This window comes from Seriola aureovittata, chromosome 3, assembly GCF_021018895.1.
Source record: "Seriola aureovittata isolate HTS-2021-v1 ecotype China chromosome 3, ASM2101889v1, whole genome shotgun sequence".
Classification (NCBI taxonomy): Eukaryota; Metazoa; Chordata; class Actinopteri; order Carangiformes; family Carangidae; genus Seriola; species Seriola aureovittata.
The window spans coordinates 10,245,349-10,270,311 of NC_079366.1; the positions used below are offsets into that span (position 1 = coordinate 10,245,349).

Below are 24,963 nucleotides of genomic sequence, written 5' to 3' on the forward strand. Positions count from 1 at the left end.
ATGTGATGGCACAGTTCGAGAACTGCTTGTCCTATTAATCTGCACTCACTGATACTAATGTGGAACATGGGCTGAGCATAGACAGTGGGATGACCCCTTAACTTAATCACTATATCAAAAATTACCATATCAATAATCTAAATTTAAGGATTGAAGTTCTACTGAGTAGAGGTTGGCAATATTCACCTGATTTGCCTTTTCAGGACTTCTAGTCATCCTTATCCTAAACCCTAACCATTAACAAATAAACATAGAAATAACAGTTCCTGGCAACCAGAGGTATCACTCACCTGGTGGACAAAGATCACAACCTCAGTATGTTGACACGATGGATTCAATGAGTGAGTCAGTGAGAGACATTCACTCCTCTAGGTAATTCCCACACACTACAGGGTCCAGGAATATACTAACTTTGTAAAGAGAACATACACTGGCTCAGAGCTAAGAGCCGGGGGCTTAGGGCCATGTGTGAATTGATCACGACTGTTTTATCCCCTGGGGGCTGCCGCACGTTTCAGATCTTCTGGAGCTGACGCTTTGACCCCTGATCTGGTTCAGCGTCTCTCTTCTAAAAGCATGTTTGTGAGAGAAGGTTCCTTTGTCTCTGTTTCCTATGAGTTTGATAGGTTGATGGTGGGAAGTGTAACAGAGTGTCAATTTTGGGTCCATAACTGCCCAAACTTCTTTAACGGCTTGTGACTGATGCCAGGCCAGGTATGTCTACTACATACTATAGATGGCCATTAGTTTGCCTGACTGTATATGTCTATACAGGGGCTCTTTACTACAGCTTAAATATAATTGCAGTCTGATTACGATGGAAATAGCTGCCCCAGCCTGAGAAATTGGAGGTGTGGCGTGAGAGCGTGTGAAAAGGGTACCATTTGCGTGAGTCTCATGCTCAATGCGTGAGAGTTGGCAGCTCTGCACATATGTGTGTGTGTCTGTGGGGACACAAACAAAGGCAAGATGACCGATTCAAAATGGTCACTGTGACCACATGGCCTAAACATGAAAGACCAGGGCTGCAGTCGAAAAGTCAAAATAATTTCCTTTCCTAACCCATTTTCCTTGACCTTGATGAAAAACACCATGAGATCAAGGAAAGATGTGAAGGAGAATTCATAAGGACTCGGGAAAAGACAATTTCAGCGTGGAGAGAATCCGACTGCACTTAAACTAAGCTTTTTTTTAAACTAACTTTATTATAACACATGGAAGATAAATCCTCCTTTCCTAACCACAAAAACAGAGCAAACAGGATTGAAATATTGAAATAAGATGAAATGAAAGGAATATACAAATAAAGAAAGCTGAGCCAGTAAAATAATAGTTGCAAGAAATTTGAAGAAATTATATTCAGACACAAGTATATAGTTTGTTGACATACACGTGTGACATTTCTATACAAGTGTTAACAGATTTGAAAGAGAATAAATATATATTTATGTATTTGGGCTTCAGTCGATCAGACAAAAATTTTAATCAGTTCAAGATCGTGTCACAAACATAAAACAGCTGCTCTGTTGTTTCTACATTTACGTGGGTCTGCCGAGGTGACACTACAATGGTGCATCTCTTTACATGTTATGGCGGCAAGGAATTATGGGACGGCATTTTCTCCTTTACTTGCGTAAAAGAAGGTCCAGTGTTTGGAGATAGGTTGGGAGCACTAAAGCTCCTTTCCTCATCCTTTAGAGAATTTGACCAGCTCCTATCATGGCTGCTGCTGAGACACTTCTGGGTCATTTCACTCAGTAAGGAACCTTCCTATGAGCAAAAAAGACTAGTAGATAGATAGATAGACAGATAGATAGATAGATAGATAGATGGATAGATAGATCCGACTCGTACCGGATTGGATGGTACGAGTCTCTACAGCACCCGGAAGTGGGTTTTCTGAGTATGATGTTTCATAATGTGTCTAGGAATAGGGGAAGCAACAACTGCCGATGTGGTGTAAAGGTGTAAACCTCACTGTAAAGTCACTGAACAATGCCAGATTTATATACCAGATATCACAGATGTTATAGCAGTCACAAAAAGATGGAATGTTGTGCTAAAAGCATTAAATTTCAAAGACTAGAGGGTTCATAATAACATCAGATGAACTTTTAAATATATTTTTGCACAGAACAAAGACTGCGGATTTTATATTGCAAAGTGCTAAATTGTATAAACTGTCGTAGTGTTCATATGGGCACCTGGTTGTTGTTTTAAGACAGACCTCAAACACTGCAAACCTGTCCTTTAACCTGGATGAGTCAATAATGAGGAGAATTAAGCTACAGCAGGACGGACTTCATTAGATAAAAAGGAGAGTGTTGCAGAGAGGGAGTCTAGTCTAGTCTGATAGCAGATGCTGGATCAGGTAGGACAATGAATTGGACTCAGCTGTGGCTGCTGGCCTTTCTGGCCATCTCCTGTCTGACTTATCTGGCTGTTGGATCTCCATTGTAAGTAGAACTATTTTACTTTTATACCCTGAATGTCTGTTCAAAATTGCTTTGAGGTCAAAACAGCTGACATGTTTTCCCCCCTGCTTTATGATAACTTTTAAAACTTAAGTGAAATGTTGTAGATTTTCTTGTCCATTTTTTCCACATCCATATGTTTCTTGTTGCTCTCACACAGAATTTAAATGTATACTGTAATCTTTAAATGGCCCAGTGTTTGATTACTGTAAGTTGTCGTGACCAAAGTGGGTGACAATGCTTTTCTAATTGATTGTATTACTTTCCCAGTGTTTTATTAAAAGGTTCATTGTGTATAACTGTTCATCCAAAATAAAGTGAACAGTCATAATCTTTTAAATGCTGATGTTTTATATCTCTAAGTGATCTGATATTGTAATAATGCCAAAAGAACTGATACCAATGGCATTATTTATATGTTGTCCAATTCATGACCCACATTTACACCACCGGAGACATCTTAATTTTATATACTGTAATTACCACATCAGAGGAAGGCAACAGCCTACTTATGTTTGGGGAAATGTTATGACCGTATAGAAGAGGTTTACATTTATATTATAATTTCCAGAATAGTTCCTAAATTTGCAAGATTTCATACATGTATGAGTGTGTAGTACCTCTGTTTTTTTTTTGTCAAATCAACTTGTATAACTCAAATCAAATCCTTTGAGCTCATACGCATTACAGGAGCAGAGTAGACATTTCTGAAGCTCTCCAAGGCAACCAGGAAAATAAACTCAGGAACATGTGCATTGTGAGAAACACAAGAACATACATTTTGGTGGAAGTAGCCTTTGTGCAAAACACGTTTTGGATTCTGAGTGATTGCATGTCTCAATGTAAAAATCTAGAAACACAATTTCAGTGGATTCAATCCTACTGACACAATTTCTCAGCTTGATACTGTAATAAATTTGGAGTTACAAAAAGGTGTGGCAGGAATTCACTGGGTGGGGGTGGGGGGTACAATGCACACTAGCTTGCTACTTTGGCTACATGTTACCTCAGGTGTGTGCTTTAGTATCCAGGCTTCTTCCCTTCATCCTTTTCTGACGACCATACATATCATTTATTTCAGATGTTATCTCTGGAAATATATAAATTTTTGCAAAGTTTGTTGTCGACCGTTAATGTAATGTGCATTAACGGTTAATAGAACACCTGTGAAGGGGAGTGATACAAGTCGTTAAAAGTCCCAGAGTTGTCGTACTCTGTAGCAGCCCTCATGGAATGCCTCTCGTCCAATCAAATTACATGGTTGGAACTAACTGTTGTATAATGTACTGTATCAATTTATCTAAGAATTGTAACACTATATTAGAAAATGTACTTTAGTAGTAGGGGAGTGGTATATTGTGGGCAACAATTAAGCCAGAGATTATCTGCATTTGTTATTAGCAGTAAAGGATACAGGATAATAAATGAGACTATTATTATTATTATTATTATTATTATAATTGGGAGTATTAGTTTAACTATAATCCATTTAATTTGTTTTTGTGTCACATAAGGGCAAACTGTTATCTTTCAAATGCCAGTAAATTGCACAAACATTTGTCCAGAGCTTGCATAAGAACAGACTCAGCAAACAGAGGCCAAAACAATTATGAAATGTTTTACTCTAACAATGGATTCTAACTGGATCCAACTGGATCTTGGTCAAGAGAATACATATATTACTCAATAAGTGTAAAGTCCATGCTGGATCTGACTGTCCTCATCTTATCCTTACACTTTCTACATTTCCACCACACATCATTTAAGTTCTTTGTTTTCCTTAAGAAGTTACTTATTCTAAATAATAAATTGACATGCTCCAAGAGCAAACGAATAGAATAATAATTCATGTGTGTTCTGGATTGCAATGCTGGTTTGTCAACACTCTGGACTGAAATACTTCAACAACTACTGGATGGATTTCTGTGGAAGTTCGTATACACATTCATGCCTCATCAGTCCTAATAACTTTGTGATCATTGGACATTGTACCATTATCAGGTGAAAATATCATTTTGTCCAATACTTTGGTTTATGACCAAATACCTGCATTACCAGCCTAAGCTGTACTTAGCCTTTAGCTCAAAGCACCACTGTGGTTGCGTTTAGCCTCAGAGGTCTTGGTAGAATGTATGTGGTGTTTACTTTCAAACATGAATATGCATATAAAATTAAACTTCAAATTTTCTCTCTGTGAAAGCAGTACCACATTCTCTATATCTGTCTCCGCTTTCTCCCTAGGAAGGTGATGTCTGCCCCCAACTTGTTGCGTGTAGGAACAGCAGAAAACATCTTTGTGGAGTGTCAAGACTGCACCGGAGGAGACATAAATGTCGATATCAGCGTGATGAACTTTCCAACCAAAACCAAAATGCTGGCATCCATACATGTGACCCTTACCAGTGCAGATCGCTTCCAGGGATTTGGACAAATAACGGTAGATGAAATACTGTTTCTCCTACTTGGCTTCATGTTCTGTCATGACCTCAAACAAGAGGTGTAGAATTCAGAAATTCTCATCATATACACCCGTCCTGCTGCTCACACGCCACGTCTCTCTTCAAACTGGCCTCAGATTCCTGCAGAAGACTTCAACAAAGATCCAACCTTGAAGCAGCGTGTCTACCTGCAAGCTCAGTTCCCTGACCGCCTGCTTGAGAAAGTCGTCTTAGTGTCGTTCCAGTCCGGCTACATCTTCATCCAGACTGACAAGACCCTCTACACCCCAAACAGTATAGGTGAGTCCAGTATTACATCAGTGCTGAGAAACACTCCCATCTCTGTCAGAGGGTCTCTACATAACAACGTACATTAGAAAATATATAACAGTATGATTTTATTTAGATTAGTTGGACTAATGCATTTTTCATGTTTGTAAATGAATGACTGTACTTTAAACTACAGTAACATGAACCTCTTTCTCTTTCTGTCAGTTCATTTCAGGATGTTTGCAGTAACACCACGCATGGAGCCTGTGGAGAGGGATACCCCAACCAGTACTTATGCTTCCGTAACCATCGAGATTGTGGTATTGTATTTCAACTTAAGCACAGAATGAAAAGTAATATTATAATCATCTGTAACTGCTCAACAACAGATTGTTTCCCTACTTTCATTTTCGTCTCCTCCATTCATCTAAAATTACAACAACACATTCAGTGAACCATATTCCTACAGTAGTATGTTAGGTTTCATGTGGGTCTCAAGTAACAGGTGTCCCACCACTCACTGTGAAACTAAATATCCTCTAGGGACTGATTTCCGCATTTGAAGGCAGCATCTCCCTCTAAACCAAGACAGAAATTTTTAACAATAGCCAAGTGTCAATCAAGGCGCTGATCAGACTCATGGATCATAGACAAAAGATTTGTTGAAAAGTCTTTGTTGCAGTATGGTTGTACTACATGCATTTGTGAAGTGGCTAGGCTCACTGTTAATGGTTGCTCAACGTTGTTTGTGTTTAGACTCCTGAGGACATCATTTTCTCTCTTGACACTGTCTCTCTGAAATCGGGAATCCACTCAGGAAGTTATCAACTTGGTGAAATTGTCAGGTGAGTATTTAATGAAATTAAATTTACATTTCTTTACATTCTGTTTACATTTTAACAGTAACAGGTGAATTCAATTCAATTAAATGACAAGTATCTAGTATATTTTAAGTGTATTTTAACATGTTTATAGTAAGTACAGTACAGCACAGTACAGGTAATGTTGTACAGGTAATGTTGCCTATTCAGTGTTTTGACAACTAATAAAAAAATTATCAAGTCATACAAGGTGAACAAGATGAGGAGACACTGTGAATCCTTAGTATGTGTGTGTGTGTGTGTGTGTGTGTGTGTGTGTGTGTGTGTGTGTGTGTGTGTGTGTGTGTGTGTGGTGTGTGTGTGTGTGTGTGTGTGTGTGTGTGTAGTCTCGGGCTTTGGAAAGTGGTGGCCAGGTTTCACAGCAACCCACAGCAAAGCTACTCTGCAGAATTTGAGGTCAAAGAATACGGTGAGTCCCTTTTCACCCGAACTGTTATTTACTGTAAAACCTATAAAGCATTCACTTATTTTGACCTGATGTTGGACACAAAATAAAATGTATTTAATTTATCAGTGCTGCCCAGTTTTGAGGTGAAAGTGATACCTACGAGCTCCTTCTTCTACGTGGACAGTCCACAGCTCACCATCAACATTAAAGCTACGTATGTGAAAGTTTTACTTTGTGGCTTTGGAGAACAAGTTTTAGTAGACGTATTGGAGGAGAAAATAAATAATGTTTTTAAGAGGTTGGAACTCTTCCTGTTGTAGTTTGTTAAAATAAAATGTCCTTCTCTTGTGGCTTTAGGTATCTGTTTGGTGAAGAGGTGGATGGGACAGCCTTCGTGGTATTTGGTGTTGTGCATGAGGGTCAAAAGAAGAGTTTTCCTGACTCCATTCAAAGAGTGCCGGTGAGCACATACATATATTTTTGTTGTGTTTCTGTCCATCAATCTGCCAGTTGATTGGTCAGTCTGTATTGTACTGTTTGTGTCTGACACTTGTATTTCACTCTCTCTCTTGCAAACACAAACTAAAAGATTAGACAAACACAAACCTTTTGTTCTACAGTTTTGCCTCATCTCTGTGCCTCAGTACTTAAAAGAATCTAACTACTAACTATCCACTTACTGCATTTCAAGATATGTTTTTATATTATGTAACATTAGATCGTGCAAGGTGAAGGAGTGGTCACGCTGAAGAGAGCGCACATCACACAGACCTTCCACATCAACAACCTGGTGGGGGATTCCATATTTGTAGCTGTCAGTGTGCTGACGGAGAACGGTAAGAAAGAGAGACTTGAGTTGTGTTTTGGGACCGAAGCCTTTTCAGGTTCAAATTTCATTTGTAGAGCTTTGAAGATGGATCAAATTGTAATTGTATTTGAAATACATGATTGTGATCTGCATCTATCATAACAGGTGGTGAAATGGTGCAGGCAGAGTTGGGAGGTATTCAGATTGTCACGTCACCCTACACCGTCCACTTCAAGAAATCACCCAAATATTTCAAACCAGGAATAACGTGCGGTGAATTACTTACTTACATGAACATTTATGTAGATTGACAGTAAAAATAAATTCCTTAAAAAAACCAAAGATGATTAAATCCTCAAAAATACTGCTTTAAAAACGACTCATTATTGGTGCACATACTGCTTCATTAATGACTATTACATCATGTTTTAATAAGACGGATGTTTTCTGATTGTTCAGCTGTATCTTTGTTCGATGGCAGGTTGAAGTTCTGAATCGAGATGAAACTCCGGCCAAAGGTGTTGAGGTGGTGGTGGATCCAGGTGATGTGCTTGCCCTCACTGATGCCAACGGCATGGCAAGGGTTGACCTCAATACAATGCCACAAAGCTCAAGTCTGACAATCACTGTAAGTCTCCAAAAAAAACCCTTTTCTACATTACAGCCTGTTTGCAAATGGAAGTTTAAACCTATATTAATCCACTTCTTTGATATTCACTTGCAACAGTGAAATCAAGCAGCGTTAAAATCCACTTCACAGCTCTGTGCCAGTTTTTAGCTTCATCAAACGGTCTCCTCTCACAACGGTGAACATTCAGGAAGTGGATATTGAGATCGTGGACACCAGAACAATAAACTAGACTGCACTGACAACACTAATGCACTTCACAAAAAAGGACAGAGCAGACTCTATCTGCTCAGGAGACTCAGGTCTTTTGGACTGCAGGGGCCACTCCTGAGGACCTTCTATGACTCTTTGGTGGCATCAGCCACCTTCTACGGTGTGGTCGGCTAGGGCGGCAGCATCTCCACTGCTGGCAGGAAAAGACTGAACAGACTGATAAAGAAGGCCAGCTCTGTTCTGGGATGCCCCCTCAACCCAGTGGAGGTAGTGGGCGACAGGAAGATGACTGGCTACACTTTCATCCCAGTTGGAGCACCCCCCTCCCCTCCATGCAGGACACTCTGACAGCACTGAGCAGCTCCTTCAGTGACAGGCTACTGAAGCTGTGGTGTGTGAAGGAGAGATACCGCAGGTCTTTCCTCCCTGCTGCTGTCAGAGTGTTTAACAAACACTGCACATGGTCGATCATACACACCAAAGACTGACAATTCACCATGTGCAATAATTATCCATAAACCATCTATACGATATCCCTTATCTGCTGCTATTTTTGTTATATCTAAATATTTCTTTTCTTTTGTTATATCTTTTTTTTTAAGTATTTGACATTGACATTTTGCAGTTTTTCTTTCTTACTGTCCAATTTGCTGCTGTAATACTGCGAATTTCCCCACTGTAGGACTTATCTTATATTTCCTTATAAAACTGTGTGTGTATGCTTACCTGTGTGTGTCTCTAATTGCAGGCAAGGACCAATGATCCTGGTATTTCACGTGAAAGACAAGCATCAGCCACCATGACAGCTCTCCCATATAAAACTAAGAGCAACAACTACATCCACATAGGTAAAGAAAGTCTTGAAATAACATCAGATGAAAAAACAAGGTGGTGACAGCAAAGTATGCACCGTGTACAAGATCTTTTCACTGTTGAAGACTCACTACAAAATGTCATTTTTGCAGGTGTGGATACAGCAGAGCTGGAGAGCTAGGAGACAATCTGAAAATCAACTTCATCTTTAGCAGGGAGTTAAATAATCAAGACACTGATGTCACATACCTGGTGAGAGATATTTTGAACATGTGGACATATACACAGCTATTTTTGTTGCATGTTATGACCAACTTAGCGGGTAAGTGCTGATGTGTAGATCTGTGTCCGTAGATCCTGAGCAGAGGTCAGCTGGTGAAACATGGCCATTACAGGAATAGAGGCCAAGTACTGATTTCCCTGGTATTTCGCATCACCAAAGAAATGCTGCCATCGTTCCGCATCATAGCCTACTACCATACAAATGACAATGAAGTGGTATCAGACTCTGTTTGGGTGGATGTCAAGGACTCCTGCATGGGCTCGGTGAGACACACAACACTTGGTTTAACAACATTAAACTAATTAAGTGAACAAACAACAGACACACAAAGTAAAAATGATTGTTTTCTGTATTTAACATAGTTCAAGTAATTGCTTTAACAAGTACAAAACAGCATTCTCATTCATTGCCTTTCCCTTCACATTTAGCTGACGTTGGAATCATCGAGACCTGCCGTGTCCTATGAGCCTCGCTGGGAATTTGGTCTGAGAGTCACTGGAGATCCAGGGGCCACAGTGGGACTGGTGGCAGTTGACAAAGTCACCTACTTCCTGAATAACAAGCACCGCCTCACCCAGAAAAAGGCAATGTCCTCATCCTTTATTTCCCCTAACATTTTTTTAAGTTAATTTAAGACCACAGTGTGTCGACTGAGGTGACACGGTGGTTTGAGCCTGCTGGCTGGAGAGGGGCTCTGTTGTGTGGGGTTTGTATGTTCTCCCTTTATCTGTGTGGTAAAGGCTCCAGCCCCTTACACCCTTTCAATGACAAGCGAGTATCAATATTGGAAATGCGTAGAATTTGAAAATTTGTTGGTGATATTAGCAGCATGAATGTTGTCTCACCTCTTCAATACTTGATTGCTGATTTTTAAAATAGACAAACAGAAAAACAACTTTGTTACATTAATAAGAGTATATGTGATTCATAACTTTCCCTTCTGTTGATTTGGACTTTATCTTGTATAAGTAAGCCTTGTCTGGTTGTATGTCAGTGTGTAAATGATTTCCACCCTGCTCAGATCTGGGACACTCTAGAGAAGTCCGACACAGGCTGCACACCCGGTGGAGGTGCAGACAGTATGGGTGTGTTCTTCGATGCCGGGCTGTTGTTTGAGTCGAGCACTGGTTCTGGGACTCCCTACAGACAAGGTGACACTACTTTACTCTGAAGTCTGACTGTTTTCCTCCTTACTAGTCTCATTCTATACAGGTACGTTTGCGTTCACTGCTTATTATTATCTTGAAGTATCCTTAAACCAGAGGTTCCCAATTCTGAGGGCCGCAAAGGTATTTCAAGTGGGCCGACAAATTATTTGCAAAACAGTACAACTTTGGTGAAAAAAATTTAAGATTAAAATATTAAGATACAAATAAGGTGTTTACATATCTTAAAACGAAATGATCTTTAACAGCATTAAAAAAGAAAATTCCTTTCATTGTTTGTTTGTTGGAAAAGGTTGGGAACCACTGATCTAAGCATTGTAAAGGCAAGCTAGTGGCAAACACACAACTGAAGATGCTTTATGCCAGCCATACACCAAACCACTTTTGAAGCGATTTCACTGTCACAGACTAATTTCCCTCGGAATAAAATCACGAAAGTTTTGCTAGAGCGTGCTCCCGTCGATCATTTGGTGTAAAATGTTTGTCCAAGCTGTTTTAAGTCAGTCCACTGACTTACAGATCGCTTCATATGTGTGCTGTATACTTCTATACACAACACTTTGGACCATGAACTAGCAGTGACTTGGAAGCAACACAACAGTAAAGCTACCTCTGTAATAATTTGCAAACAGAAACATGAACATTGCTGTGTCTACTGTGTCAAATTACCTCTCCCTTGTTTTAACAGTATCACAAGATACCTTTCAGAGTGGGTTTATATTTGCTGGGTTCTTTTTTAAAGCTAGTTTTTTTTTTTGCCTTTCCAGATTTGAAGTGTCCATCCCCCACAAGGAGGAAACGAGCCAGCAGGACACTGGAAGTCACAACAGACTTGGGTAAGACCCAACAACTACTGAACTGCTGCATGACAGTTCAGGCTTTTTAGGATATCTGACTTTCAAAATGTGTGTCTCTCTAATGCTATGTGGCAGTGAGTGATTTTAATTTTATACAGTAATTTCACCTCTATGTATTATTCGTCTAAATGGTAAGTTATATTAATAATTCAGCCCAAAACATGATCATGAGTACTATAATACAAAAACAGTTAAATTTCCCTGCTGTCACTCAAAAAATTTTGGTGGTTCAGCCTGTAGCAATGGCTTCCTGATCTGTTGAAAGAAGATGGAAAGCCAGCGAGCTGGTAGGAAGGAGGAAAACCTCTAACTGGGCAAAAGCTGGAGTGGTTACATTCATTGCCATACTTGTAATCAGAAAACAATCACTGCTTGCCAGTGAAAAATAGTAACCATTTTAATGACACTTTAGAAGAAGAAGATTTGGAAGACAGAAGCAATGAAATTGTTTCTCGCACCATATTCCCTGAAAGTTGGCTGTGGTCAACCATCAAACTGCCTGCTTGCCCTGGACAAGAACCCAACTGGTGAGGAAACAGAAATAGACGCACAATAAAGCCATACCACTACTAATGTTTCCTGGATGATATTTGCTCAACTGAATCTGACAACACATTTTTGTTTTGTTTCAGTGTGTCCACATCATTTATGAAAAGATTTCCTTTATCTGACTCAATCACAACCTGGCAGATCATCGGTATTAGTCTGTCAAGAACTCATGGTGAGGACTCTTCTTTTGTCTTTCTGCAGAATTTGACATTTTCTTTCTTTTTCTTTACATTGTTTGTGATTATAAGGCTTTTTTTGGGCAGATTACAGATCCCAGCATCTTTTCGGGGGAGAGGCGGGGTACATCCTGGACAGGTCACCAGTCCATCGCAGGGCAAACACATAGAGACAGACAACCATTCACACTCACAGCCACACCTATGGTCAATTTAGAGTATCCCATTAGCCTAGTCCCCATTTGCATGGTCTTTGGACTGTGGGAGGAAGCCTGAGTACCCGGAGAGAACCCACACAGGCACGGAGAGAACATGCAAACTCCACACAGAAAGATCCCGCGTCCGAGCCGGGACTCGAACCCGAAACCTTCTTGCTGTGAGGCGACAGTGCTACATATATATTTGAATCTCTTTTTAGTTTATTTGATTTATCTTTCATTCCTCCATTTCTACTTTTTAAAAATATGTACACATACAAGTGTTAGATATTGGATTATGACAAAAATAACCATTTCTTCTAGTACAGGATAAGGTTATGGCTCCCTTCGTCTCATTGGTTTAATGAGTCACGGGTTGTGTGGTCCATAGGCAGTTTTTCACAGTTCAGGCGAGCTTCACTCAGACTGACACTTAGTGGTCAAGACTTTCAGTAGGTTGCATGAGCAAGATATGGTAGAATTATAACTCTGGTGGAGGATTCTGCTCTTTGGGGATTAAGTCACACATTTAGATTTTAAACAAATTTTTATATTATAAGGTTTCTCCATGTCACTGATGCGCTCGCCATTCTCTCCCCCTCTGTCTTTTCCTATTCTTTTATTTAATGTTTATTTTTTTCTCTTGTCTTTAAGGAATCTGTGTGTCCAATCCATTGGAGGCAGTTGTTTCGAAGCAATTCTTCATTGATCTCAAACTGCCGTACTCTGCTGTAAAAGGGGAGCAGTTGGAAATTAAGGCTGTCCTCCACAACTACTTCCCTGAGCCTGCTATCGTAAGTCTGGGCTATTTCGCTTACGTGTTTCAGGACAGATGGCAAGGTTTTCTACAAAAATGTGCAGTGCAACTTTCATTGAATTTATGCATGATTCACTGACATTCAGTGGTATACACACTCATCCTCTGTTAGCCTGTCACCACATTTCATACTCATGATCTTCCCTTGAACAAATAGTTCAGCATTTTGGAAAATGTTCTTATTCTTTTAATATCATATCAGTGAGCTGGCTCTTTAGCCTAGCTTAGCAAAAGTACTGGAGGCAGTGGGAGACAGCAAGCCTGGCTCTGTTCAACATAAAAAAAAAAAAACACATCACCTATTTGCTTAATCTAATTTCATGCATGTATGCCATTTGTAGTTTTAGAGGGAGCTCTGTGTTGTAACTATTTCTTGGCAAACAACAGCCAGGTGCAGCGGCTGTGCGCAGCATCACAGTTTTGAGTTTTGTCATCAGAGACAGATTTAATACCATTGTTCCTGCACAGACACTTATTGCTGTTGTCGAAACAACAATCTGTCTCTGAAAAAACAAAAGACCTGCTACACACACAGTGGCATCAGGTTCCTTTGGGAACGTGTTACACAGGACCTCACCTGGGCACTTGCTTTAATGGTAGATATGGTTATTCTTGTCACTGTCCTAAACTGGGTATGCTCTCCTACCTAAACTGATCATTTTGATCCTTATCCTAGAACTGTGTCCGTGTGTTGTGGTGATGGTGATGCCAAAATATCCAACAGGTGTTAAATTAGGTTGAGACTGAGTGCCAGAGCATTTAATTTACATCATTTTCATACTCGCGAACCATTTGATGACTCCACATGCCCTGAAAACATTTGCATTCAATCATTTTTCTCCCTTCATTTACTCAGTTTTCTTTGATTTGTCACCATCAGAAATTTATCTCAGTCTTCATTCACCACCTCTCCCTCTTTACCTTTTTCAAGGTGCTTGTGGAACTGCTTGAGGAGGAGCATGTGTGCAGTGCAGCTTCAAATCGTGCAAGGTATCGTCATGAGGTCGTGGTTCAGCCTGAAACCACCCGATCTGTACCCTTCATCATTATTCCCATGAGGGAAGGACAATTCCGCATTGAGGTCAAAGCAGTTGTTAAAGACTCGTCGCTCAGTGATGGAATCATGAAGATGCTGAGGGTGGTGGTAAGAGAAACCAACCCCTAACTGTCTAGCCACTACCTTGACGATCAAAATTGTTGTAGATCTTTGACACTATTTTATTTTATTGTGTGTGTGTGTGTGTGTGTGTGTGTGTGTGTGTGTATCAGGCTTTTGATATTAATGTGGAAATAGTTAGAAACACATGGTAAAACAATGAGAAGTATTGTAACATGTAAGCTTTTGTCTAGTGGTCAGCGGTTTGTTTAAAAAATAGTCGTTATTCCTGTTGTGTTTATTAACTGCTGTTTTTCCAGCCTGAAGGTGTGTTAACAAAATCTGAAAGTATTATAACACTAAACCCTGCTGAGAAAGGTGTAGGTAAGTTTTGTGTTGAAGTAGCTTCAATGAGCAAAAATATTGCAACATCTGCTTTTTTATTTGCTAATCTTCTAACTCGTCCTTTAGACGGTATCCAAGAAGAAATAATCAGAAGTGACATTTCTCGTAAACATATGGTTCCAAACACACCAATGAGCACAACTATGTATCTGACAGGTGAGCTCAAGTGACTTATCTTCATGGACCTAAAGATGCTCATCAGTCTCATCATGTGGCTAATTATACTGAATTGCAGTTTGAAATAGCAATTTCACATGAATGATATGAGATGTTTAGCAAACTAATAGAGGAAGAAAATGCAAGTGGCAAAACTTATCATACATGTGAGGTGTAACCAGTAACCTACTGGATAAGTTTAACTGACTTTGCTGGTCTTACCTCTAGCATTCCTAGGCTAACCACTAGCATACCTAAGATAACTGAAAAACAGATGTGGAAACGTGGCTTGTGATTTTCACAGTAAAAGCTCTGTTGCATCTGCTCTCACTGAACACTAAGAGTGTTAGCACGATTCTCTCATTGTCACAGTTAATAAATAAAGACCATGATAGAGAAGCCTATTTCAATGGCATGTTGTGACAGAAACATGATGGTGCAGTGCCTTGGTTACAGGTTTAGGGCAGAGCAGCATTTTCTTTGATATCGGAGGATCTTTATGATAACATATATATATATAACATAGATCAGTAGCTGGCTTTAGCAAAGATATACAGTAACTTCTTGGGAGTCTTAATTTTGTCCCTTACCATGCACCATAGCAGGAACACTCTTCTGCATAATTAACTGTTATTGCTGCAAACTATATTGTTCCCTCTCATTTGCAAATAACTACCTCACTGGTTATGGGGTTCTCTGTGTGTCCACACAGGAAAACGGCAGCATAGTGGGCTGGTGGAGGACGTCATTGGTGGGAAATCAATGGGTAGTCTGATCTATCGGCCGTCAGGGACTGGAGAGGGCAACATGATACACATGACCATGCCTGCCATTGCTACCATGTATTTAGATAAAACCAACCAGTGGGAAACTGTGGGCGTTGAGAAACGTAATGAAGCCCTCGAACACATCAAGACTGGTAAGCTCACACACACAGATGCATTTGTTAGTACAGGTACCACAAATTTTATTAAAATGAGGAGCCCAATTAAACAGGACTCCAATGGACAAGATTCAGTAGAAACCTGAATGTCAGTCAGTAAAAAGGTTGTTTTGTTTGTGTACAGGTTACCAGAACGAGCTTGCCTACCGTAAAAAAGATGGATCTTTTTCTGTATTTCCCAATCACCCAAGTAGCACCTGGTGAGGCATGCAAACATCCATGAACCATGACTATGTGAGGATGGGTGTATTTCATATGCAAATAAACAAAACTCAACAATTGCACCCTCTCCTTTCTTAGGCTGACGGCCTATGTCGCCAAGGTGTTTGCCATGGCCAATAGTCTGGTTGCAGTGGAAAGCAGCGTGATCTGCGATGCTGTCAAGTATGTGATTCTCAATGCCCAGCAACCTGATGGCATGTTTCGAGAAATCGGGCCTATATTTCACGGAGAGATGACGGTGTGTGACCTGATTTCAATTACACCAGTTCCTTAAACCTGCTGCTAAACAAAAACAAAAAAAAGACACCTTTGCATGTGTGTGTATGTGTGTAGGGTGATGTGCGTGGCAAAGATTCAGATGCCTCCATGACAGCCTTCTGCCTCATCGCCATGCAGGAGTCACGCACACTGTGTGCTGCCACTGTTAATGTGAGTATCTCACCTGCTTACAATACAGAGGCACTTCCTTTTGCCTCTTGTTATTCCTTTGTTTTTGTGGCTTTCTACAAGTCAACAAGGCGCGCGCTGACTATTGTACCCTGCAGGCAACACCATGACTTTATGTACGTAAACCTAGGTGTGTTGACTTAACTAAAGCACGTCCAGCTTTCATTGTTTGTCCCCCACCCCCGGCAACTCTTTAAAACTACTCCTTTGTGATCGTGAAGTCTGTCAATTCATTTTTAAGCCAAACATATTTTTCCACTTGCCCTTAGAAGTATCGAGGCTCCCAGACTGCTCAGATTTTAACCATCCAAATTATTACTGCAAATACCTGTCTGAATGACTTCTTCTGCAACCCAAAGCAATGGATGTGAATGGGATTTTGTTTATGATGCTCATGGCATTGAAAATCGACATTTTAGAAGCAACATCTCTTTAACGTTGTCCCAATGACTCTGCATAATCTGCTGAGTTGGAGCTCGGCTCTGCCACTCACTAATCTTCTGGATGTAGTTATGTCTCCTCATTAGCTTTCTTCTCCTTCCGTCCAGGTTCTGCCAGGCAGTGTAGAAAAAGCCGTGGCCTACCTGGAGGGGCGCCTGCCGAGCCTAGTCAACTCTTATGCTGTTGCCATGACATCATACGCCCTGGCCAATGAAAACAAACTGAACCAGCAGATCCTCTACACGTTTGCCTCCCAAGGTTTCCTTACATAATATTCCCATACATGATCACAAACAAAAGCTACTGTGTGTTTACTTTTGTGTGTGTGTTTGTGTATGCGTTTTTGTTACCTCTTTTCCTGTATAAACACTGTCCTTGTTGGGACCAGTATTCCTCATGTGAACTAAAGCTCAGTTCTAACGGAGCAAAAGTAATTTCTGATGTCCTGGTTAAGGGTAGGCTTTCCTCATTGAATGACACAACAACACTAGCTGTGCAAACTGTGTGTGTGTGTGTGTGTGTGTGTGTGTGTGTGTGTGTGTCTTAGACTTGTCCCACTGGCCTGTACCTACCTGTATCACACAGGTTCTGCTTTGTTATAAAATGTTTTCATCTGTGTTTTCTATAGAGTTCTCCCACTGGGTTGTACCAGGAAGTCATGTTTACACAATGGAGGCCACAGCTTACGCTCTTCTTGCTCTCGTCAAGGTCAAGGTGAGCGTGCAAAAAAGGAAAAAAACAAAAAACAAAAGAACAATACAGTTGAAGGCTTGGTGAAGGAAAGTTTCTGGTGCGCACGTGAAACTTTTGTGTGCTCACAATTTCTGAGTGTGGGTGCGGAAGTGCAGAAGTTGTTTCAATGTAACCATAGATGTATTATAAGACCAGTCATGAGATCTGGTAAACCAAGAAGCCTCCTAAAAATATGGATAGCCTCCTCCGAATGGCTGCCTGCCATTGCGACTCTCCATGAAGTTGTTACTTTCTCCAAACAGCTGATGCGTGCTAGCTTCACTGTTGAGGAGGCGTTGAACATCCTGGATCTCACTGGCTCGGAGCAGGGCAGGAGTTCTCTGACTCAGCTCGCCGCCTGGTTTTCCCCTCTTAGTCGGACACATGGAGACTGGAACTGAGGCTAGTCTCAGCAGGATGTCACTCCACCGCCTCTGCCTACCAGCAATCTACCAGCCTTCAGGCTGCTTCAGTGGGACCTCCCATACATTATTAAGAGAGTGGCCAACAGGCCACCAGAGCCACCAGCACAAGTTGCTAACAACATGCGGCCAACAGGAGCTCAGACGTGTCCCTGTGTGGCTGCGTTCCCAGCATTTCATCCTTTCCTGACTGAGGTGGCATCCGACCCTGGAATTTCCAGGGCACCAGGTTGCTATGACCCTTATACAAAGGTTCAGCGGGGCATGGAGAATGGTTTTCTTGTTGTCCCACCACTGGAACCCAGTTTAATATCGTACCTTCTACCTGTAGCTGTCCCCTCACAACCAGGTCACGACTAGCCTCACCGACAGGGCCCACATGTGTGGTGCTCAGACAGCAGCCACCATTGACAGTTGCGGTCCTGCCACTTCTTTTGCCGCGGCAGTGGCACAGTCAAAAATCAAGGCCTGGATGACTGTGATCAGTAATCCCAGTTCCTCCTCACTGCTTTAAGACAGTAGCCTACACAGGAGGAATTATAAGTCCTGGATACTGTGTTGCTGCTCAGCCTTGCAGATGACGTGCAGTTAATGTTAATTTTTGATGGCATGCGCTCCACCAGTTGAACCACCGAGGTGCTCCGTTGTTGCTTTTTAGTGTTGGAATGGCGTGGGTGTGCTGTGCGGTGTGCATTGGTTCATGTTTGAGTGCGCACGACATGACAACAGCAGTTGCAAAGAGTGGGTGCACTTATTTCTGTTCATGACAACAGAGCAAAATGCAAAAACAAGCTCTCCAGAATTGGTCACATTGCTGTCCTGTGCACAGGAAGGCTGAACACATAGTTGCAAAGACCTTACATCCACTACAATCAGTTCGAGCTGCTTCTGTCTGGTCGTCGATTTAGGACCCCAAGGGCCACCGGAACATATATAAGAAGTCTTATACAGGCACTGAACACAGAGTGACTACATCAGGGAACTCTTAAGATTTGTTGTCTGGTATTTATGATATAATCTACTGTTATAACCTGCTCATTTGCAATCAATCAATCAATCAATTCAGCTGAATGAAAGGGTTCTCAGAACAAGGGAAGTAAACTTCTGAATGAAAAAAAGGGAAAATAGCACGGTAAAGTGTGAGAAGACCAACATGTCACAATGTTACATGGGTCAAAATGGACAAAGACGCTAGACAAACATATATATAGTCAATCTAGAATAGGTGTACGATTGCCATTGAATAGTTAGTTGAGCGGGATCTATTGGATAATGGATCCACTGGTGGCAGAATAAAAAGTTTTGACTTTAAAACATTTAGATTATACGATAAATGATTTTGAGAATTAAAATATTAAGTGAGAAGTAACACCTTCCACCAAATTTGATTCAGAGTTAATCTTGTGTCTGACAGATGGTGTCGACATATTATAATTTGCCTGGTGAAAAGAAGAGCGACTGTGAGAAGTTTAACCTGTCTGTGCAGATCCTCCCAGGTAATTTGTTTTCCTCTATGTCCCTCTGTCTTTTGCTGTTGGTTTTTATTCTAGCTGTCTGCCTTGCTTGTATTTGTGTGGTCAATTGCTTGTTTGTTTTTTCTGCAAAGTATTCTTTCTTGAGAAAAATTAATAAACTAAACCTAATGTTTTTCTCCTCCAGAGAACGTGGATGATGATGAGAAGATATACAAGCTGAGAATAGAGGTTTTGTAAGTACAATCAAGAGAGTAATTTGTTCACATTACAACTGAACTGTATCGTTAACTTAAGTGACATCCATCTTTTATTTCCAACTGTAAGACACTTATTGGACAGGATTAGACATGAATTTCACTTTAGTTTATGGTACAGCTCTGTTTATAATGTGTCGCAAATTACCCTCTTAAGAGAGTCTAACAGGTGTCTAACTGAGAAATGAAGATGCAATGCCCTGGCAGCTTCCATAGCCTTTGTGACATACATGAATAGAACAAGTATCACTACCTACCACCTCCAGGGACTCTGCACAACATCCAGGCTTACAAATGTCATTTAAAGGAGCGCCCAGATGTGACCTGATGTGGTTTGACTTTAGTTTACGGTACAGTATTCTTCTAATGAGCAACAAAAAACCCAGTAAGAAAGTGAAACTTGAATAAAGGCCAAACAAATGTATTGTCCTCTGAGCTCTCAGTGTTTTGTGTCACTATTATAAAGGTTTTGCAGGATATAACATGGCATTTTAATTTTGTCTAATTGAAGCCTGTGTTGTCTAACAAAGTTATCATAGGCCCATGTTGGTCGTATTAAATGTGTTTTCTATTTCACCATTATTTGTAGAGTCTAACTGTAGCATATTTTGGATCTGATAGGATATTGTATATTATTTCTAATAGTGTATCACAGTCTCCTATTTGGCTTTAATTTTGTGTAAAAAGTGTCTGACCATTGTTTTGACTCTAATATGTAATTATATACAGGGTTAATATTTACATCATAATTTAGGTGTATGGTGTCTAATTAGTGTGTTTGTTTACTATCTAATGAAGACCATGTTATTTCTTGTTTTGTGTAATGATACAAAGTACTGCTTGTTATGTCTTATTAGTGTACTGTAAAATGATGTGTGACTGACAAGTGTCACAGTTACATGGCAACATACAGCCACCACCACCTCAATTTTTGACCCGTTCCTGTATTTCGGTGGTTTATTTTTCACTCTTGCCATAGTTGTAATTTTCCTAACCCCTGTGCCCCAATTTCCCATGTCAGCCTCAGTTGACATGGGAAATCAGCTCGGGTTGAGTGCTGTCTTTGCTGCTGTCTCTCCTATGAGCAGCTCTAAATCACCCTCACCCTATTTGAAACATTTAAAAGATTTGTAAAGGTTGTTGGATTTTAAATTCGATAAGTGCTTTGCTTTCGCCTCACCCATCTCTTTCATGTCATTATCTTAATTTTTCCATCCATTCTGTGTACAGGTATAATGACACGGAGCGTGATGCAGCCATGTCGGTTTTGGATATTGGCTTGCCAACTGGCTTCACTGTGAACAAAGGAGACCTGGATTTAGTAAGATTACACGCAAATTTACAAACACAGGGTCACGCAATCCTCTTTATCTTGTTTGTTCTAACCAGTAACACTGACTTTGAAACCTTCTCTCTCTCTCTCTCTCTGTGTTTGTGTGTGCTTAGTTATCTAGAAATCGTACTCGCACAATTGCAAACTATGAAATGACCTCAGTCCTGTCAGAGAGAGATTCACTCATCATCTACCTGGACAAGGTTGAATTTTCTTCCTTCTATCCCCTTTTCTCTCTGGTCCCCTTACTCAAATTCTGATTCAAGTATGTTGCAGGTTGAGAAATACAGATTATTTTAGTATTCTAACTTATCTCTAAGCTGACATCACTGTGAACAGTTTCCATTAGAGCTATTCTACCAAAGAAAAAAGTCACCATGAAACCTGTCGACAGCAAGGGCTGCCATTGTGTAACAAGTGAAATGAAGTTGTGTTTCTCTCTCTCTCTCTCTCTCTCTCTCTCTCTCTCTCTCTCTCACATACTGTACCTTTGTTGGATCAATCTTCAGGTTTCTCACACTCAACCAGAAGAGATCGCTTTTAGGATCCATCGGACGCTGAAAGTGGATGTCTTACATCCAGCTGCTGTGTCTGTCTATGAATATTATGACCGTATGTCCCAAAGACACTCTATATTGCTTCATCGTGCTTCGATTAGTTTTCTTTGCTGTCTGTCTATGAATAATATGACACTGAGTCTCAAGAGAGACATACAGTATAATTAACAAATGACCATGCCTGTTCATTGTAGCTTAACAATTTATTTATCGCTACAAATAGCTTTGAATGTATATGACAGAGTAGAATAGGATACATTTAAGATACATTATATATATTATATTATACAATAATATCAACACAATCAGTGTTCAGTGATCAGTCAACACAATATTTTTCTAATATCTTTCTTCCCTGTTGCAGAGACACATTGTGTGAAATTTTACCACCCGGAGAGAAGTGGAGAGCTAATGAGGTTGTGTAGAAATGAAGAATGCATATGCGGTGAAGGTAAACAAGATGACAAAATCTCCTGATTTTACAAATAAATTTGTAAAATGAATGTGTAAAATTGTTTCTTGGGTGAGTGTAGGATTTAAAGGCAGTTTAAAGATATCTTAGGTGAGAGTTGAGAATGGTGTCGTCATACTTGTGGAGACAGGTGCTGCTGATTGGACACGAACAGTTCATTGGTCTGAGGCTTTATGAAAAAAATGAGTAAAAGACAGAAACACACACGACTTAGATTATAACATAAGCTACAGGCATAAACATACAATTGCTCATTCATTTGAGTCACCTGTTGTGTATTATTTTTGTGCCCATTGTACATTTCCAGGCTACTGCAGTAAGCTGCAAAAGGACAAGACCAGACATGAAAGCCGTGCTGTAAAGGCTTGTGAGTCCACGGCGGCATACAGAACAGATTATGGTGAGAGTGTGTGTTTGTGAGTGAGTGAGTGAGTGAGTGAGTGAGTGAGTGAGTGAGTGAGTGAGTGAGTGAGTGATCACCTATTGAGCTAACAATCTTAAACTTGTCTCCTCTCAGTGTACAAAGTACGATTGGCGGGGTTTGAACAAGTTTCCTCTGTTGACATTTACACAATGGAGATAGTAAAGGTCATTAAGTCAGGTGGGTATTAATCTCTTCTTTCCTTTCCCAGAAGATCCTGAGTCATGCATACATGAAATGTCCAAGAGTATGTCAGAGACTTTTTTTTTTTTGAGAACTTTTGCCTTTATTGCAATAGCACAGTGAGAGATAGACAGGAAAGCCAGGGAGAGAGAGGGGATGACATGCAGCAAAGGGCCGCTGCGGTTAGGACCAAGCCTATGAGGTTCCGAGCTACCGAAGCACCCCCACAGAATAGTTTTTTTGTAATTAATGGAAGTCAGTAAGGATAATGATCTTTAAGATGATTCAAAGTGACATAACAACTTCCCAGATTGTTTCCAGCCAGGCAGAATTCTTACCCATGTATGCATGTCTCGATGGACAATGTGTTTGAGAGTACAACAGCAATAATCCTATATGAAACCTGTGACAAAGTTAATTATGGTCTCCTGTACTCTCCTCTCCATATACTTTAATTGCAGGATATACTGATGTGAATCCTCTTAATGAATTGCGCAAATTCACCAGTCATCCACAATGCAGGCAGTCTTTAGAACTGACTGTAGGCAAAACCTACCTTCTAATGGGCACAGACAAAAATATTCGCAGGAATCCCCAAAGTCAAATGTAAGTTTGTTCTGTATTTGTGTGTGTGTGTGTGTGTCCCTTGTAATATTGTCACCATTTAAACATTATCATTTCCCTGCTTTCTGTTACTGCATACTATAAACTGTACCTGAGAGAGTATGCCTACATTGTAAGTCAATGTAGGAATTTATTAAATAATGACACAAATGCAATGACGTGTACAAAGTGGAACATCTTTACGCACTCATGCAATTTTGGGTCATGTGCGTGCATCAGCGTGACAGGTTACTGACTGCAATAGAATATATCTGTAGATGTGTTGGTTAGGTAAATACACTCTTGCATTTTTCAAATTGGAGGCCACAGACTTGCTTGTCCTGCTACATTCAGATGGCGGCACAAATGTATTTAACTGATAGAGGACTTCATACAGTACAAAGCAGCTGATAATAATTGATTCTATCAGAATCATCTATATCAATATATACTTACACACAGACAGCCTTATCCCCCCTTTCTGCAATTTAATTTAAATTAATTAAATGCATCTACAAGCAGGGGAGTGTTTCACTGAATTTATTTACATAGTTTAGCATTGTGACATAATGGAGGTACATTTCCTTCCTATAAGGTTTGCCTTGTTTGACAGATGAGAACTGACGAATGTCTGCAGAGTGACATAAATGAAAGACCTGGTTTTCAAACATCTATTCTAAGCACAATGTCTAAGACGCATTTAGTACAAAAATATTAAAAACTGACTTTGCTCTGCCTCAGTTGAATGAAACTCCCACCTCTTTTGTGCCACTCTTTGTACCTCTGTGCAATGCATGCTAAATAACAAACACAGTGAATTATCTGCCACTGCTTGCACTGACTGTAGTGAAAGGAGCTCTGAATATTTCAGGGTTTTTTTTGTGAGGGAGAAGACACGTCAATAGTTGCTATGATAATTCTGATCTTTTTTTATTATTTGCAACATACTATAGATTGTAGAATAGATCATAAAAATAAATAAATAAACTGCATGTAGGCAACCTCGATGAATCCTATTTCCCTATGAACAAATACCTGGTTACATGAAGACCCACTGTGTTTTTCATTTTGTTCTCCGCAGGTATGAGTATGATCTCTTAGCCTCTAACTGGATTGAGTACTGGCCCACAGACCCAGAGTGTCCTGCTGTCCAACACAGATGTAACTGTGTTACCCTTCGGGAGTTCAATGCCCCTGCATGTTTGCAGTAATGAAACTTTGCACTTTGCATTATTCTTAATATGTAAAACTTATATGACTTGCAGAAGTCTCAATATTATACTGTATTCTGTTGATTAAAATGTATAACAGCCTTTATTTAATGGTCATGGTCTCATCATTGAGGTACAGTAGTTGCCATCAGTATGGTGCAATGCTGAAAACAGATACTATTAAAATATTCAATAACTTCCTTGTACACACGTGTTTCGAAAATCACTTAACACATCAATAGTCTCCTGATGTTCATACTACCATAACACTTAGTTTGGGGAATTTTAAAGGTCTTTGTGGAGCTCTTCATATGAATTTTAACAATGGCAACATGCACAGTATTGTAATCATACAAGAACACATTAATGGAGGTTTTGCAAGAATTTGTAATTAACTGCAAGGCTATTTATATGTTAGCCTTTACCAACAACATAATTAATAGAAATGTTTATTAAATGTTGCTGTTCACAATCGATTTACAGTAAAAGACAAACATTGTGTTGACAATGAATCACATACACACACCAGGTGACAGAATATGTGAATGAATGTCTGCTTCACTTAAGGACTACTGTGTATGAACTTACAGTATTAAATGAACAAACTACTACATGACAAATGCTCTTCTATA

General features: G+C 40.1%; 1 protein-coding gene across 1 annotated transcript; it reads left to right on the forward strand.

The window, feature by feature from the left end:
- The first annotated feature begins 271 nt into the window (after positions 1–271).
- Positions 272–24,437, forward strand: LOC130165087 (complement C3-like). The gene is given in 40 exon segments (XM_056370020.1): positions 272–2,456; positions 4,716–4,911; positions 5,050–5,212; positions 5,408–5,502; positions 5,939–6,027; positions 6,390–6,472; positions 6,578–6,665; positions 6,809–6,911; positions 7,170–7,287; positions 7,425–7,561; positions 7,741–7,887; positions 8,849–8,948; positions 9,066–9,085; positions 9,088–9,165; positions 9,268–9,459; positions 9,625–9,780; positions 10,218–10,347; positions 11,130–11,198; positions 11,632–11,746; positions 11,852–11,940; positions 12,796–12,935; positions 13,890–14,102; positions 14,375–14,438; positions 14,526–14,615; positions 15,328–15,534; positions 15,683–15,758; positions 15,859–16,018; positions 16,114–16,209; positions 16,776–16,926; positions 17,297–17,382; positions 19,237–19,318; positions 19,482–19,530; positions 20,782–20,872; positions 20,998–21,087; positions 21,394–21,496; positions 21,806–21,892; positions 22,221–22,313; positions 22,431–22,514; positions 22,979–23,123; positions 24,202–24,437. Coding segments are annotated over 40 exon segments (4,482 nt in total). The 5' UTR covers positions 272–2,379; the 3' UTR covers positions 24,332–24,437.
- The last annotated feature ends 526 nt before the right edge of the window (positions 24,438–24,963 follow it).